Raw genomic sequence first — 18,112 nt, 5'->3', positions numbered from 1 at the left:
AGACTCACCTCATAGGCAAAGACACCTACAGACTTAAGGTGAAAGGGTGGGAAAAAACATCTCTCACATAATTCATGTAAACAAGCAGGGGTTTCTGTCCTTACATCAGATAAAGTGGACTTCAAGCCAAAGTTAATCAGAAGGGACAAAGAAGGCCATTTCATACTTATTAAGGGAATTATATATTAACAAGACATAGCAACATAAATATTTATGCCCCAAACATGGAACATCTATGTAGATCAAACAAACCCTTCTCAATTTCAGGAATCAAGTAGACCACAATACAATAATGCTGGTTAACTCTAACATGCCTCTGCCCCCCTGGATAGATCCTCCAAACAAAAACTAAAGAAATTATAGAGGTGAAAAATACAATGTATAATTTAGGCTTGACACATAGAATATTTCATCCATAAAAGACTGTATACATTTTCTTCTCAGCAGCACATGGATCTTTCTCTATATAGACCATGTTATATAAGCTATCACATATGTTGACATACAATGTAATATTAATATATTTTTAGCATCTGTAGGGTTTTTTGGCGGGGGGGGGGAATGAGGGGGAGGTACCAGGGATTGAACTCAGTGGTACTTGACCACTGAGTCACATCCCCAGCCCTGTTTTGTATTACATTTTGAGACAGTGCCTCAGTGAGTTGCATAGTGCCTCGCTTTTGCTGAGACTGGCTTTGAACATACAAATCCTCCTGCCTCAGCCTCCCAAGCAGCTGGGATTACAGGGATGCGCCACTGTGCCTGGCTGTAGGGTTATTTTGATAGTTTCTGTTCCATTGAAATTAAGTTTTGTGTTCATACTTTTCTTTCTTGATTAGACTTCTTTATTTTTTATCAAATTTTATCTGTATTATTTATTTCATATATTTCTGCTCCTACTTGTTTTTCCTTCCCACTACATAACTTGAAAATAATTTGTTAGTCTACCTTCTTTCTGATTCAAGTACTTTATAAACGTTCCTCTGAGTACTGTTTCATCCCCAAGATCCTGATATTTTAAGTTTTAATTACCACTTAGTTCAAAGCACTTTTTATTTACTTTTCTTGTCCTTTCTTCTTTGACCTCTGACATATTTATAAGTATGCCATTTAATTTTGAATTAGATGACGTGGGGATGAGGTTGTATATATCTTAAAGTGATTGATTTCTAATGTAAGAAATCATGAAGGAAACACAGTCTGCGTGATTTCAAATTTTAAAGAAAGTGATGGAAATACTTTTTATATTGATTGTATTGGTTACATACATGTCAAAACTGATGAAAAGGCATACTTCAAATATGTGTGTTTTATTGTACTTCAATTTTACCTCAATAAAACTATGGGGGGAAAAAAGAATACAAGTAATGATAAATGTTGGTGAGGATGTGGGGGAAAAAAGGTACACTCATACATTGCTGGTTGGGCTGCAAATTGGTGCAACCACTACGGAAAGCAGTATGGTGATTCCTAAGCAAACTTGGAATGGAACCACCATTTGACCCTGTTATATATAGTATGCTGATTTTAAATCCTTTTAGTATATATCCCTCGACATATACCCAAAGGATTTAAAGTTAGCATACTGTAGTGATGCAGCCACATCCATGTTTATAACAATTCAGTTCACAATAGCTAAGCTATGGAACCAACACGTCAACAGATGAATAGATAAAGAAAATATAGTATATATACAGCATGAACTATTACTCAGCCATAAAGAAGAATGAAATTATGGCATTCGCTGGTAAATAGATGGAATCTGATACTATCATGCTAAGTGAAATAAGCCAATCTCCAAAAAACAAAGACTGAATGTTTTCTCTCATATACAGCTGCTGATTCACAATACGTGGAGGGGAGGGAAGAGTGGTGGTTCACTGGATTGGACGAGGGGAATGGGAATGGGAAAGACAGTAGAATGAGTCGGACATAACTTTCCTGTGTTCTTATCTGAATACATGACCAGTGAAACTCCATATCCTGCACTGTCACAAGAATGGGAAGTTATGCGCTGTGGTTGTAGCTCAGTGGTAGAGAGCTTGCCTCGAATGCATGAAACACTGGGTTCAATCCTAGCACCACATAAAAATAAATAAGCAAGTTATTGTGTCAATCTACAGCTAAACAATTAAAAAATAAATGGGAAGTTATACTCCATGTATGTATGTCAAAATACATTCTACTGTCACATATAATCAAAAAGAACAAATTTTAAACACAGATTGTTAAAAATCCAAGCCAGACTAATTGGGTTAACAATTTAAAAAATTTTATCTATGTTAACTTACTTCAAATTGAGAACTAATAACAAAAATTATGAAAAGTGCACAAATTAAAAAGTTGTTCTTGGGGGGGAAAAAATCTGGTGGGAGATTTGTGGAGGCCAAAAGCCAGCAAGAATCAATGTGGTGCTCTGTGTAAGTCCTTCAGGGCGTATGAGGTGGAGTCTGGACACAGTGCTGCTTCCCTGGTGGCAGGTTCCAGGGAGAGTGGCCAGGAATGCATGGTCCTCCACAATGTTTGGGGAAGCCTGCCCTGTGCCAGGACTGGGAAAACAATGGTGGGAATTGTGTTCCACCTTGCCTCTATGAGGGTAGAAAACCAAATTCCTGGAGGAATGAAGGCCAGGTGTGCTGGGTCCCAGGAGGGTGGATTCCTGAAATGTCTCTGTGGACAACGAGCTGACCTGTGTTTGGCAGTTAGGAAATCCAGGTGAAGGCAATGAAGAAGCAGGTGTCCACAGTGTGAAGTGGGCACGGTATGTCGCAGGGAGGAATTTTAAGTTCCAGATCTTACTGAGAGTCAGTGTTACACTGAAGTTGGTAGAAATCCTGGGACAGGAGCGTAGATGAATAGAAGAGCACAGATGGGGTGCTAGTCGGTGGCTTCAGGGCTGTGGGGGTTTTGTGGAATTGCTGAACAGGAGGGTTATTGTGGCTATCACCTGATCAGGAGGAATGGACACCCCCTGGGTTGGTGAATTAGCTCCTCCCCAGGGGGTGTGGTTGAGCAGTTGAGAGGTCTGCTTTATGGCTGTTTGCTGTCAGCTTGCCTCTGTAGTGGTTATGTGGCAGCCTGGTGGTTGCCGTGGTTGCCTCAAGGATGGTAGTCCTTCAAATGCTTGAACTACGAGGTCCCCATCGTTCTGAGCTGTTTCGTGCCCCTATTTCTGTGTCTTCATTCTGAGTCCACACTTCCCCCACCACAGTGGTTCTTTGCTGTTTTATAGCCGTGTGCACTCATTGCCTGCCTCTGTGAGAGGCTGTGGGTTCCCTGGGCTCGTGCTAGTGACCAGCTGTCCACTTGCCATTGGGACAAGTCACGCTCTTGGTGGCTATTTCCAGATTGGTGAAGTGGTCCTGCTGGTGCCTGCCTACATTCTGAGTGTTTGTAGGGAGTTAAGTCTAGTGATCAGTCAAGAGCCCAGCCCTGGACACACATGTTCATTATCCCAAAGAGAGGCCATCAGTCAGCGTGGGAGCACATCATTCAGTGTCTGCAGGAGTCATTTATTGATTTCATATTGAGCTCTTTTAAGTAGGTTTTAGTTTGTTTTCAAAGTTAAGAACACTACGTTTTAGAGAAAATTGAAACTACATTGCCAGATAGAAAAAACATCTTCCAATCCCATCACATCCTGATAATATCTTTGCAGTCCCACTGAACACCTTATAACTCCCTTTTAAATGCACAGGTGTGCATGCCATGCATGGTTTTCATGTAGTGGAATGATGCTGAACATGTATCCTGGTTTTGTTTGTTTATTTTTGCAATCATGGGTGAGCCCAGGGTGTCCTACCACTGAGCTATATCCCTACCCCATCACCCCCACCCTTTTTTTTTTTAACGTTTGAAACTGGATCTTGCCAAGTTGCTGAGGCTGGCCTCAAACTTGGGATCCTCCTGCCTGACCCCTCTGAGCAGTAGGGATTACAGGTATGTGCCATCAGATGATCGTGTGAGGGCACATCTGAGCAGCCACCTACGGTGCACATTAGATCTACATAACAAAGTGTTGTGGCCATATTTTTTTGTTCATTTTGTCTAGAGAATAAAAAGTAATAACTTATTTTATTTACATTGTTTGATGACTGGTGACGTTACATAACTTTCATATGTGGCCATTTCATATCCTTTTTGCAAATTGCATTATTTACAGTGTTTCTAATACACTTTTATATTTTTCTTCATCAATCTTAAAAAGTTTTTGTTATTTTAACCCTGTGCTTATAATATTTGTTGTATTGATTCTAGCTCATCTTTGTCTTTCAACTTTGTATATATGGCTTTCATTATATGAAATTTTTTAAAAATATTTATTTATTTATTTTAAGTGCTCATTCTAACACTTTGTGAATTCATTTCTGTTTAATATCTCCAAATGTGTGGAATTCTTACAACACATTTTTTTTCATATTTATTTTTTGGGTGTAGATGGACACAACACAATGCCTTTTATTTTTATGGGGTGCTGAGGATCGAACCCAGGTCCCGCCCGTGCTAGGCCAGCGCTCTACCACTGAGCCACAATCCCAGCCCCATTACAACACATTTTAACTTTAGTCTGAGAAGTGCCTTTTGACTGGTGAGGCTGTCTTGGTGGATGAATCAAAAGTCTCAGACCTTCACAAGATGGGTGAGGCCTCTGCAGTGAGCGTGCAGCCCTCGCCCCGTACTTTATGCCAACTGATGTATCTGCTCTGTGTGATGGGTCTTCACAGGTGTTGAGTTGCATCAGGATTGTGAGTGTCCTGGTAGTTTGTCTCTTGGAATACCAGGTGAGAGGGGAATATGACAGCCGGCTTGCTCTGTGGGTCCACCAGGCTTTGCTTTCTTTGGTTCAGTGTTTCTACCTTCTTGGTGACTGAACTTTGTGCTATTTAGTGACCCTTTGTGCCTAGTCTATATGGTTTTTGTTTTGGTCTTGAAGTCTGTTTTGCCCTCTTCAGATTGCTGTGGCTTGCTTTATTTTCCATTTTTTGCTTTCAACTTTTCTATGTCCTTAGACTTTTTAGATGTTTTCCTTGTAAATACCATGGAACGGGATTCTGTAAATGCAGTTTGCCAAATCTTTCTTCTAAATGATAGACATAATGCATTTATATCCATTATGATAAATGTTCTGTACTTGTTTTTTGTTGCTGGTGTCCTGCTGTGTGTGTGCTTTTGCGTGTGTCTTAGGTAGATTTTCTTCTTCCAGATTTTCTTCTCTAATGAGTTGTGAATTTATAAACTATCTGACCCTTTTATTAGTTGCCCTTATACTTCATTTTCTGCATTAGCTAGACACATCTAGATTCTTAAATGATTTCATCTTCTTTGAAATAATGCAAGGACCTTGGAGCACACCGGCTCCTTTCGCCTTCCAGCTTATATGACAAGTGTTTCTGTTAATTCTATCCTTTCTTAAATTTCAGATATAGGACATTGCTATTATTAACCCCATAGTTTGTCATTTTATTTATTTATATTGTTTGGAAGGTACTGGGGATTGAACCCAGGGTATTCTACCACTGAGCTACACCCCCCACCCTGTATTTCTATTTAACATTTTAGTTTTGAGACAGGGTCTCATTAAGTTGCGAGGCTAACCTTGAGCTTGGAAAGCCCTCTGCCTCAGCCTTCCCTGTTGCTGGTATTACAGCCAAGGTCCCTTGTGCCCGGCTGTCATTTTATTTCTTAAAACATCCTGTGTGTACTTTGACTTCAAATGTAACATCCAAGTTGTACTTTCTCAGTTTTGTGCAGATGACAATCTATTACAACTGCGGAAAAGGTCTGTTGGGATCTCTTCCTGGTTGCATTCTTTTAAGATCTTATTTTTTTTTTTTTTTATTTTACTCATGTCTTGAGCATAGATTTCTTTTTATGAATCCCATCAGGACATGGCTGGCTTCTTGCTCTGTGAATTCATGTGTTCTTTGGGAGTGCATCTGTGATCTTTTCAGTTATCTGCTCGGTCTACCTCAGCGTTTCTTCTCCCCCTTCCCTCAGTGGCCATGTGTGTGCAGCTTTTTACCTCTGCTTCTGGTTTCTTAATTTCTCTTCAGCACTCCCTTGCCCTCGTGCCCTGGCCGTTTGGCTTTTCGTTTACTGCTTTCATCTTCACCAAAGGCATTAGTGGCCCCGTCCCCATGGTCTCTGGTGTGTAGCTCTGTGTGTTCCTATTTATCTGTCGTATGTCCCAGGCACAGCTGCGGTGTGCTGTTTGATAGTGACCACGGGGCACCATCAGCATCTAAATCTGTGCTTACTTGATTCCTGGGAGGACCTGGACTGGCTGAGCGAGGCTCCTGGGCTTCATTTCTATCCACTGGTGGCTTCTGGTGGAGCCATGGGTGGTCCAAAATGCACTGCAGCTGCCCATAGCACTGGTCCTCCGGCCTGTGCCTTCTCACCCTGTCAATCAAGCATCCTGGTTGAGTTTCAGTCTTCCTCATACAATTTTCCTCTAATTTCTTAAAGTATTTTATATATATATATATATATATATATATATATATATATATATATATATATATAAATAAATAAAATAAGTTTGCTAACATTTAGTTTTTAGTGATAAAATTCTACTTTTGTTTTTGTTTTTGGTCCTGGGGATTGAACCTGGGAGGGCTCTACCATTGAGTACACCTAGCTAAGTTGCCCAGGCTTGCCTTAAACTTGAAATCCTCTTGCCTCAGCCTCCAGAAACACTGGAATTACAGGCTTGTGTCAACACACTTGGCTTTCTGTTACTGTCATTTTGTAAATTTCTGTACTTCCCATATAGTCTCAGTTCTAGTGCAATGGTTGTATTCTCTTGATGCCTTAGAGGTGTGTAGAGAGACTGCTGGGCTCTCCCTGCTCGGGTGCTAGGGCCTGGTGTGGCTGTGTGACTGACCTGCAGGAGGACTGAGGCTCTCTGCCCTCATGCCCAAGGGCAGGCTTGGCAGTACTTACTCTATTGGTTTATGTTGGTAACTTGCAGCCACTTAGGAATTTGTGTTTTTTTCAGTATAGAAAAGAATTATACATGGATATAGAATATTGTTTGTTTCTTATCATAATCTGGGTTCTCTTTTTCTTTGCCCATTATAAAAAAATAGTTGATATTTGATTGGAAACTTTAAAGATAAGCTTGGTGATGTACATCCTAGTACAGATGACCCCTTCAGTTTTGCTACATTTCAAAATAGCTAGTTGAATTATGCTTAAAGTAATGATGGGATAAGCACCATCTAGAATCTTCTGTATTTTTTCTATAATTAAATTAGAGTTCATCATTCTTCCTATGTCCTTCCAAGCCTGGTGGAACCAAGGTGCCTCTTTTGTAGGTGAAGGAACAGTAACATGGCAGAGAGGTCCCAGACCCAGCCCTGGTACCTAACACTACCAGGAAACAAACAACAGCACAAAAGAGGCTTCATCTGCATCTTCTGAGAGCAAGAGGCTGGGTACACAGGCAGTAGCCCAGGAAGTCAGATTTCTCTATCAGCTCTCATACTGTCTTGCTTACAGTGCCAGCAGACCAGCACAGTGCTACACACTATCTTCCCAGTTGATGTTAGAGCAGGAAGAGGCTTAACATGATCATCCTTCAGACCAGAACTTCACAGTGGGAAATGGTCGCAGCGAACCTTTAACTTTGCATTTCACCTCCCTATGAGCACTTCATCTTTTTTCAGAATTTGCATCATTTTTGCATGTAGTGTGTTTTGCGCTATAGTTGTTTGTGTAATTGTCTCTATTCCCTCGTAGAATGTGAACTGCATCAATGTCGGGGGTCTACCCATTTTTCCCACACTTGACAGAGCATCTAACGTTTATCAGGCATTTCATAAGAAATTTTTAGGATGAATAAATATGTGATTTGAAATTAGCTGAGGAAATTTCTGGGGTGTAGCTCAGTGGTAGCTTGCCTGCCTGGCACATGAAGGGACTAGGGGTAGCTCAGCAGTAGAATGCCTGCGTAGCCCAAGTTTCATCCCCATCATGGCAAAAAATAAATAATATTAACCAAGATTGATTATATTTGTGATTTGTTTTCATTGCTTTTTTTTTCTGTTGTCTTTCTTGTCAATGGTAATTCAGTGCTTGCTTTATGTCTATAATCATATGGAAAGAAGGGGATGCTGACACAGTTGGCAGGAGTTGCAAGTGGCTTCCCTGATATTGCTCATTTGTCTCTTATTAAAACAAGTCCTAGACAGTGTTTCTCAGCCACCAGGCCCCAGATTGCTTTTCCCTTGCCATTTCACAGTCTAATGCCTCCTCGTGGCCTGGGGAGGCTACTGGAAGCTACTCATCACGTGGGTATTCCACCCCGTGAGTGGGCAGAGATGGACCTTCTCTTTCTCTCCTGTTTCAGGATACAAATGTGTACATAGTGCTTTCCCTTGGAGAGACCTTGATCTCACCTGGCCACATGAGGAGCTGGGGAGTGCGCATTGTACATGGCCAACAGAGTTCTTTTCATTAGCCAGGATGGAAGGGAGAATGTCATGAAGAGAGAGGTGGGACTCCGTACTGCAGGTAGAGAATGTTAATACCTCACCAGCTTGTAAGAGGGGTAATGTATGATTTTGAAGTTAAAGGACTTCTATATTATTTTTAGATTAAAGAGTCTCAATTCTGAGAGATATGGAGAAAAGATAAGATAGGGATATATGAGAATATGCAATAAAGTTATATTTTGAAGTTAGTTTTGGTCATTTTTTTGCCATGGCTTTAAATATTTGAGGAGTTATGTCCACATTGTATTAAGGTCACCAAACAAGGCCAGGGTCTTCTCAGAAATGATGGTGAAAGAGAAGACAGATTTATCCTTGACATTGAGATTGACTCTCTCGGCCAGGTATTGGGCCCCAGGTTCCTTTTCCCTTGCCATTTCAGAGTGACACACCTGTAATCCCAACCACCAGAACGGCATCAGCAAGTTTTAAGGCAGCCTAGGCAACTTAGTGAGACCCTGTCTCAAAATAAAAATGGCCAAGGATGTAAGTTCAGTGGTAGAGCACTGCTGGGTTCAGTCCCCAGATCCCACCACGTCACATGCTTACTTCCCGTGAATATGGTTATAATGCCCATTCCAGGTGAGTCCTCTGGCATGCTGCGTGTCTGTGGACATGAACACGTGTGCAAGGCAAAGGGTGGGCTGCAGGTGACTCAGCAGTTCCTGTGCCCTGGTGTGTGTTTAGTCTGCTGACTGGGAGCTCTGAGGGCAGGGTGTAGAGCCCTCTATGCTGTCTTCTTGCATGGTCCATTTTGAACAGCCAGGGGAAGGCGATGGGGCTTGTATAAGGCCCTCCTCAGGGATACAACTGTGTGCTGGTTGCCAGAACCACTGAGTAGTAGTGGGAGGTGCAGAGCTCAAAGGGAAAGAGAAGCAGACCCTGTCAGTCAGTGGTAGTCTGTCTCTCTTGCAGGGCAGATATAAAATAAACAATCAGGAGAGCTCTAGGGCTGGATGTAACTCAGTGGTAGAGCACTTGCCTAGCCTGCATGAGGCCTTGGTTTCCATCCCCAGTACTGCAGAAAATAAAAAGATGAAAGATTCTGGTTTAAAAATTGATCCTGAAAATAATTGTAGTTCCCAGATGCCCTGAATTGCTGGAGCTATGTGGCTGGTTCTGAGTGCTTGTTCTCTTGTGGTATCTGTGAGGCTTTGCTGCGGGTGGTGGTTCACACCTGCCTCTCTCCTGGAGAGGGGAAAACTCTACAGTGGCTTCTCCCTTCCAGATCCTGATGGCACTGCACGCTGAACACGTGCATTGAGCCACGTGAATACTGCCTTCCTATGGCTTGGGTCCAGATTGTTGGAGTCACAGAGAGCAGACCACAGGAACCCTTCACCCCTGCAGCAGGAAGGCAGGGAAAGGAGCTTATACACCCCCTGCTACATGGCCCCTTGCTGGTCCCTTCTGGCCTGCTGCAGGTTCTCCCCTCCCTTGCCCTGCCACAAGTTCTGTGTATCCTCTTTCTGAGTCTGGGGACCCATGTGGTTGTCCCCATGATAGCTCTGCCCCATTCCCAATGTCTATACACCTCTCCATTCCTGCCTGTACCTTCAGGCCTCCAGCACCAGGCCCACAGGAGGCAGTTTGCCCGAAATCCTAGAGTCATCCCCTGAACCCAGCCCTGCCAGTCCTGTGGAACATTGATGGAAAAGCCTTGTGTGTGCCCCATCTAGTTTGGTATCCACTTACCAAACAGGGGTAGTGACCACTTGAGAAACAGTGAGTGTGGCCAGGAACGGAATTTTAAATTGATTTTAATAAATGGAGGTATAAATGGGTGCACATAGCTAGTTGCTACACTGTGTTGGACAGCACAGTTCTCACTTCATGTTAATAGCCTGTCATTTGTGTGTGGCTTCACAGGTCCCTCTGGACTGATGTGGGACCCTAGTAACTGATGCTCAGGGACTGGGGCTGTAGCTCATTGGTAGAGCGCCTGCCTCACATGTGTGAGACACTGGGTTTGATCCTCAGCACCCCGTAAAAATAAAGATATTGTGTCCAACTACAAAAAAAAAAAAAGTTTTTTAAATGTGGAAAAAAAAAACAACTGATGCTCAGGTTTGGGAGTTGGTGTTTGACAACTTTCTGAAAGCTTCCTCTGAACTAGTTTCTTATCAAATTAGTTTAAACGCATTTAGGAGATACTCTTCTGTAGTTAATAATTCAGTAAAGATTCATAGAGGCCAGTAGTTTTGTTGATGAGTGTAAGTCACATTTTATCTCAGTCACAGGTAGGACGGTTGTGTAGAGTTTGGCCTCAAAGAAGTTGTATGTCACATGGGTGAAACCAGTGCAGAGGTCTATGCCTGCTGAACCATGGCCCCCCAGCTTGGAGAGGACAGCCTGCGTGTCCTTGCCTGGCCTCCCAAGAGAGGTTTAAATTTAGTCTCTATAGCAGGCCTCCAGAGGCACGAGCGGCCCTGGCACTTCTCCAGTTGCCTGCGAAGAGCCCTGCAGTGGGCTGCTCCCTGTGGTGGATTGCCTAGGCTTTCCATGTCTGTGTGTCCTTAGGCCTTGTTTCATTTTATCACCTGCCAGACATCTGAAAGAGTTCTGATGTACTGGTATAACTCCATTATTATCCAAAAGTAGTAGGGAAAAAACTGCATACATGCCACTTGTTGGCCTTGAGCTTTTCTTTTTAATGTAGGCCTCCTCCCTTTGAAGTAGGAGTAACATAGGAACAAGCCATTTCCAAGAAATATGCTGTCTTACTTTTCTTCAAATATGCAACCCTCTTGGTCTGTCTTTAATTTTCCCATTTGTAACACAACCCAGCGTAAGATTTTTTCCCCTCTACTTGGCTCTGTGAAAATTAGATGTGCAACCTTTGGGGTTAACAGACATTGACAGCCTCACTGCCTGCAAGAGCACCTTTCCGCTCTGGCCCATCCCTCCACCAGAGATGGCGGCCATGGCCAGTATCCTTGTGGATTCCCACTAGGAAGGCTCATCCCCTGCCCAGCCCCTTGTGGCCAGAACTACCTCCCTGCCGTGCGTAGGGAGGGACACCAGCACTCACTCTGTCATTGCCCTGCAGCTGTGCACATGCTCTGCCCACCCCATTGTATTGCTGTCTCTGGGGCACCATCAGAGCCCCCATCTTTCTGCCCTGCCACTTGCACCTCCACTGGATTTCACAGGTCACATCTCTCTCTGCGCTAAACAGGCATGGGCAGCAAAAGCTTTCCTGGCCCGAAGAGCTGATAGGATGTTTAAGGAGTTAAGGAAGCACATTCTTATCTAATGTTTGGCACCACTGCATGCAATTTGTTCTGACTACAGAGTTATCCCAGACCTTCCCACAGCAGAGTCAGGTCCACATCCAGGATGCTCCAATTTGGAAATACATGTTTTTATTATAGAATAGCTCCCTGTGAGGAAGATAGGGAAGAAGGTGCTGGGAGTGCCTGTCCCTCTTCCTGCACAGTCTGATCATCTTTCCTTACCAGCAGTGATTGGCACAGGGTCCTTGGAATGCAAAGGCCCTGTGAAGACACTGTGGTTTTAGAAGGTTTAAGACACTTGGGTGGGCATGTTTTCTCTTTGCATCCAGTACCAGATAGGTAGTAGCAGTTCCAAAAAGGTAAGAAGGAAGTTACAAACAGAAGGGTTTCAGAGAAACTCAAAACCAGGAATAGTTAAGTGAATTGGCTGGTAGGTAAAACCAGGAAGTGGCTAAGGAGATGTGTAGGGTGTGGAGCATGATGATAAACAAACACAAGCAGACCCATATCTGAGGCCAGGGCTGGCTTTAGCACGGAGTCAACTGGTCGGGTGCTGCCTTGCCTTGTGCTGGAGGTGTTTGGCCACAGGTGAACCCTGTGTGCTGACTCGACTGTAATGCCTGTGTGTGTTCACAGATCCATTGACGTGGGTCTGCAATGGGGGTCCCCGGTTTTGATCCTTCATGTTCAGTGCATTGTGTCCATGCACCTGCGCTTCACCTTCCACTGGTGCTTCTGTATTCCCTACTTAGACTCCCAAGTGTGAAGGCCTTGGTTTCTCCCAGTAGCACTCAGGTGCCATCTAGTGGCCGTGACTGCTGGGAAACAGCTCCTACAGAGGCAGAAGAGTGAGACTGGGCCATTCTTCCCAACTGTTTTCCTTGCTGTCAATAATGATGACAAATTTAGGGATAGAGCTTGACTTATAGAAAATTGCTGGGATTTCTGACATTTCCACACTTTCAGCTTTTTGACTAGGACAAATCACTTCTGTTTGTTTGTTTTTCCTTTCTTGAAACTGAATGATAAATAATGATAAGGTGAATGATTTCTTTAATCAAAAATGTTTATTTTAAAAAACAGCTAAACTTTTAAAATAAATCCAGGGGATTTTTTAAATTTCACAAGTTATGTCCTACTTTCTTTAAAAATACAGTATTACCCACTTGGAATTGATGTTTACAAGGATAAACTCGCAATGTCTGAAAAAGACCAGTTTGGGCTTTTTTTTTTTTTTTTTTTTGTACTCACAATTTATAAGGAAGCAATATTTTATAAGGCTTTTCAACAGTAAGGGTGAAAAAAACAAAGATTTTTACTTAAAGCAGTTGTGTTCCCGTTTTCTGCACATAGCTAGAAAATGATCCCCCATGCGTGCACTGGTAACTTGGAACTTGTCTCACCTGGTTCCTTCCTGCATAAGATGTGGAAGGATAAATGATGTAAAGTGCTCTTATGTTTTGCAAGTTTGTCATTATATTAATTGCTTTGGTGGTGTTATTTGTTAATATGCTTCTTTTTATATTTCAGAAAAGATGTTGGTTTAAAGCGATTTTTTCCTAAGAGTTTACTGGATTCTGTCAAGGTAATTAGAGTCTACTTTATCATAATCAAATAATGAAATCATGCCAATACCTTTTCCCCAGTGATCAATTGCCTTTGGGAAAATGAAATGGTGTAGTTTTCTCCCTTATGTGTGAAAGCTATCATGTAAAAACCTGGCAGTTAATTCTAGTTCTGTCAATGACAAGGAGATTTTTATAGGTGAGCCTTCTCCCACAAAACCATGGTTTCAGCACTTCATCATATGTGATACTCAGCTGAATATAAGACTAGAAAGCTAGATGCAGTGTCCCTGTTATCTGGGTTTTCAACATTTCGGGTACTTGAGCATACAGAAGGAGAGGAACCCTGTGTGAAAGAATCATGGTGGGGAGATGAAGAGGCACATGTGCGTGTCAGTGTGCATCTGTACGTGCCGCAGGGCTGGGTTGGGACTGTGCAGGGCTGCTTCTTGCTAGATCCACAGCACAGGTCCACACATCGTGGTGCATTGGGAGCACTCAGATTTAGACATCAAGACAAATTCCAGCTCAGATGAGCTTGCCATTTGCTAGCCTTATGCTATGGGACCTAGTATCTTATTTCCATAATGAGGGAAATACAGTGTTGATGTAACCATATATGTATCCCTTAGTACATGTCACATAGCAATTCACAAACAGTGGCTGTTACTGCTCTTATTCTTTACTAAAATGGTCTTGTTCTGCATTCCCTGGCATGCGTCCTGAGAGCATGTAGCGTAAGAGTTCAGAAAACTGTAAGGGTTTAGGAAACGGCTCCCAAGCCAGCCGCCCTGGTAAGAACACTGCTTCTATGGGACTTGCCTGGGACTTTGGTCCATTACTTTCTGTATTTCATTTCCACATCTGTAATGCGAGGGAAGCCAGTTTTTAGTACATAGTGCACAGGGCTCCATGTGAAGGTTCAATGGGTTGTGTGTGTGAAGTCTGGGAATTGGGAGCCTTGGCTGAGCGCAGCCGGTATGTCCAGCCAAGAGGAGCAGCAGTACCTTGTGCCCACCGCAATGCCTGGTGGGCTGCTCCCTGTTGCACATCTCAAAGACCCACTGGTCCTGGTGGCTGTCGGGGTGAGGGTGCCAATCGAGTGCACTCTGTGAGGAAAGCTTGCCCGGACCTCTGTCCCAGCACTCAGAGCCATTGGGGCCAGGTCTGAGCACCAGATTCTGGAGTCACAGCTCTCCCTTCCTCATACAGCTTCTGGGGAGCCTGTGGGGGGATAGTGCAGAGGTGTCAGGTCTGTGGTGTGCAGCAGTCTCCAAGTCCAGCATGCATGTGTGCAGGAGTGGCAGGGGTGGAGCCCAATCCCCAGGCCCTTTCTCCAATCCTTTCATGCACCTTTCACGTACCTTTCACGTTTTCATTACCACTCATCTACCACGAACACTAGAACAAGCCTGAGGACGCAACTTTCACAGCCCACATGGGTAGTGTGGCGAAGGTGGAGGGTATAGGCACAGAGACTGTCCCAACCCTCGAGCCAGAGTGCATATTTGGCAGTGGGGACAAAGAGCTTTAGTGAAGTGGAGAGGTTTGTGGCGATTTCCAGGGCACCCAAGGAACAAGAGGATGAGGGAGTAGTGCCTCCTGGGGTGGGCTGACGTCGGGGCTGGCCACCTGCTGGAGCTGGGAGGGTGAGGCCTTTGCTGACTGGAATGTCTGGGGTGAGGCCTGGGGAGCCTGGGGAGAGCCCAAGTGGGAGAGGGGGCCCCTGGGCAGCCACTGCTGGGGTGCATGAGGTTCAAGGATCATGCTGGAGACGTTGACAGGGGAAGACCAGGGTGTCGGGAACTTCACCTTGCCATCCGGTGGAAGAGCGTGCTGCCCATTGTTCAGCATGTTGGAGTATCAACCAGGGCTCGCCAGTGGGGGCCAGGGCCCTTGCTGGCCTCAGAATTATCGCAGGTCTCCTCAGACCTGTAAGTTCTGAAACTGGTGTCACAGGAAGCACGCTTTCTGTCACTTGGAATTATTCTAGATTTAGAAGCCATCCTTGTGTCTGGAGCTGTAGCTCAGTGCTAGGGCACTTGCTTAGTCTGCAAGAGGCCTGAGGTGTGGCTACAGGTCATAGTGCACAGGTGAGCTCAGCAGGAGGGAGGCAGGTGCCATGGGGGTCAAGGGAGCCCTGGCTCTGCCCCCAGCCTGACTCAACCAACTCAGTTCTAGGGTTCTCTCCCAATATTCCCTCACCAAAGTAGAGGGGGAATATCATTCCTTGTAATTATAGGACCTTGCTCTGTATTTTAATTGTTCATTTCACTCTCAATGTGTGAACCCACTGCTATTTCCTTGTTTGCATTTGTCTGCCTGCCTGCACTGTGCTGTACGATCCATGAGACCAAGAGAGCATCTCTGCATCCTCCATGCTCTGGGTGGGGCTTGGTTAGTACCTGGCACATAGCAATAGTTTGCAAATTCTACTTAACTGGAAGAATGAAAATCTTAACAGCAGTGTGAAAAATGAAGAGTAGAGAAGATGCTGGAGCAAGGTTAAGATGTGGAATAGCCCTGAAGTGCAGATTAAGAAAGGTAGTGGAATTGAGAGCTAGGAAAGTCTGCTTCTCTGGGTTTTCCTGCTGTTCTGTTGCCACACCATGAAAGAGACCCACCCACTACAGACCTGCACCTGGCAGTGCAGAGCAGAGCTCAACCTGCTCGGGGGTTAGGCTAAGCAGAGCCAGTCTACCTTGCTGTGGACCTTCACTCATTGTGCACTGGAAGGCTGAGCACTTGCTGCAGATTTTGCAGGACGGGAGAGACATGATCACTTTTTTATTTTAGAATGTAACTCCAACAACAGCCTAGGAAATAGGTGGAAAGTCCGTTAACCAGAGGCAGGAAAGCATAGGAGTGATGAAGATGAATGAAGCTTGCTGTGACTAAGTCCTAGGGAGGGATGGCCGAGGACTTGAGGAAACCTGCGGGAAGCACAGAGCAGTTGTGCTTTTTCAGAAAGTCGGTTGCTGCTGGTCTTGATGCAGGCAGAGTTGATTTTTAGCTACTCTCAGCTACAGAATCATCAGATTCATGGAGCTCCTCACAAATGAGGTTCTTAGCACTGGCTTCTGATATGCCCTTTTAAATATAAAAAATCAACTTTGTAAGTCAGATAGTGTTGGTTGGACTTCTTAAATAGTTTAATTGGAATTCATATCCTCAGACCAAGATTTCTTCAACTTCTACATAGATTGTTGCATTTTTGGTTTATTTGCCATCAAACTTTCGTGGACTATGGTACGAAGATAAAGTTGTTCCTATGTCGTGTATAACAATTACAGTACAAATCAGGTGTGTTCAGACAGTCCTTTCTTCAAAATGCTGTTGAAACTTCATCTTACAAGATATTGACGCCTGCCTTGTTTCTTCTAGAATAGTTCTGTAGAGTGGTTGGGCCAGTTTCCAATTGTTTTTCTGTAAACAAACTATGTCAATACATTTGTTTTTCCAAAAATCATTTTGTTTTACCTGCCCTTTCCCCTTACATTTGGATTTCTAGAGGCTTGTTTGCAGTTAACATTCACATGGAACTGTTGAAGGATTACCTTACTGTACTTGGTGGACCATGAATTAACTAGGATGGATGTGCAAAACAGAAATTAGAAAGATGCTATAAATTTAGTATTGCCAGAAACACATTTTTAAAATCACTGTACCAGCAATATGAGTAAATCAAACCCATGTCCAGGGACATTGCAGACTCTGATCATCAGGGTCATGAGCAGTGAGGAGACCAAGAGGCTGCCCCAGCTGGAGCTGCTGAGGATAAGATGTGTGAGTGCATGTGAAGTCTGGATGTGAGGGATGGCAATGGCCCTGGTGAGCGCTGCGCCAGGTGGGTGAGGGTGTTTTGTTTGTCAGGGCATACACCCAGGGAGCATACTGCTGCCTCCGTGGCTTTGCTGTGGGCCTGAAATTGCTGCTATAGGTAGCAAGTCATAATTCAGTAGAAATCTAATTTCAGAATTAGCAATGTTAAGAGATCAGTAATAACAGGTTTGTTGGGTTCCCAAGTTATAAGATAACATGGTTTTCTATAGTACTAATAGGACCATTTAATTTTACTCTTAAAGAAAGTAGCCTTGGGCTGGGGTTGTAGCTCAGTGGTAGAGCGCTTGCCTAGCATGCGTGAGGCACTGGGTTCGAGCCCACATACCCCATAAAAAAATAAATAAACAAATAAGCGTATTGTGTCCATCTCCAACTAAATTTTTTTTTTTTTTTTTTTTTTTAAAGAAAGTGCCTTTACCTTCATTCTTATGGTGAGCAGGAACACATGGATTCGTACAGTCCTGGCAGGGAGTTCCTGGCATGGAGAGTGTGTGGGGCCCCGCCTGGCTTGAAGCTTGCTGTGGATCTAGGCCCTATAAACAGGAGGGAATGTGCTTAGCATGCACTGCTGATTGTCCGTCCTGAACTCTGTAGGTGACTTATTCTTTTTTAGCCCCACATTATACTCTTTTCATGTGAGAGACCTAGGAACCCATTATTGCTAGAAATAGCTGAAAACCATTTGGTTGATGAATAAGAAATTATTTGCTGTTTTAACATGGCTGAGTAGTTGTAATTTCTGATGGTTCAACCTACTGATTTTCTGCTTTGTTTTGAAGAAGCATCACATTCTTAAGTCATTCTCTCTCCACATGTAAGTTGGTTTAAAACTGAAGCATGTGTGCAGCCGAGTGCCTTGCTTCCTAGTTCTGGGCAGACACACAGCAGCACTGAACCCTGAAATGCGCTGCAGGACTGCCTTGCACCCATGAGTTCTGGAAGTACACGGGTTAGCATCAAGAGATCCTGGGAA

The 18,112-nt window shown here is 43.8% G+C and overlaps 2 protein-coding genes across 19 annotated transcripts in view; one reads left to right on the top strand and one right to left on the bottom strand.

Annotated features, from left to right (window-relative positions):
- Nucleotides 1-18,112, top strand: part of PTK2 (protein tyrosine kinase 2) — a gene marked incomplete at its 3' end in the record, with an annotated part of 231,814 nt that overhangs the window by 110,691 nt on the left and 103,011 nt on the right. For all 18 annotated transcript variants that reach the window (XM_081266332.1, XM_081266331.1, XM_081266330.1 and 15 more), the window contains one exon: nucleotides 13,262-13,316. In XM_081266332.1, the coding sequence (XP_081122458.1) occupies nucleotides 13,262-13,316 (55 nt within the window). The remainder of the gene's footprint in view (nucleotides 1-13,261; nucleotides 13,317-18,112) is intronic.
- Nucleotides 5,134-18,112, bottom strand: part of CHRAC1 (chromatin accessibility complex subunit 1) — a 237,913-nt gene continuing 224,934 nt past the window's right edge. Inside the window, exon 4 of the transcript XR_014018794.1 lies at nucleotides 5,134-5,144. The gene's annotated coding sequence lies outside the window, so the exon portion shown is untranslated. The remainder of the gene's footprint in view (nucleotides 5,145-18,112) is intronic.

This window comes from Spermophilus citellus (genome assembly GCF_964194105.1).
Source record: "Spermophilus citellus genome assembly, chromosome: 14".
NCBI lineage: Eukaryota > Metazoa > Chordata > Mammalia > Rodentia > Sciuridae > Spermophilus > Spermophilus citellus.
Note: the sequence above shows the minus strand (reverse complement) of the source record. Positions and strands in the feature narration are given on the sequence as shown.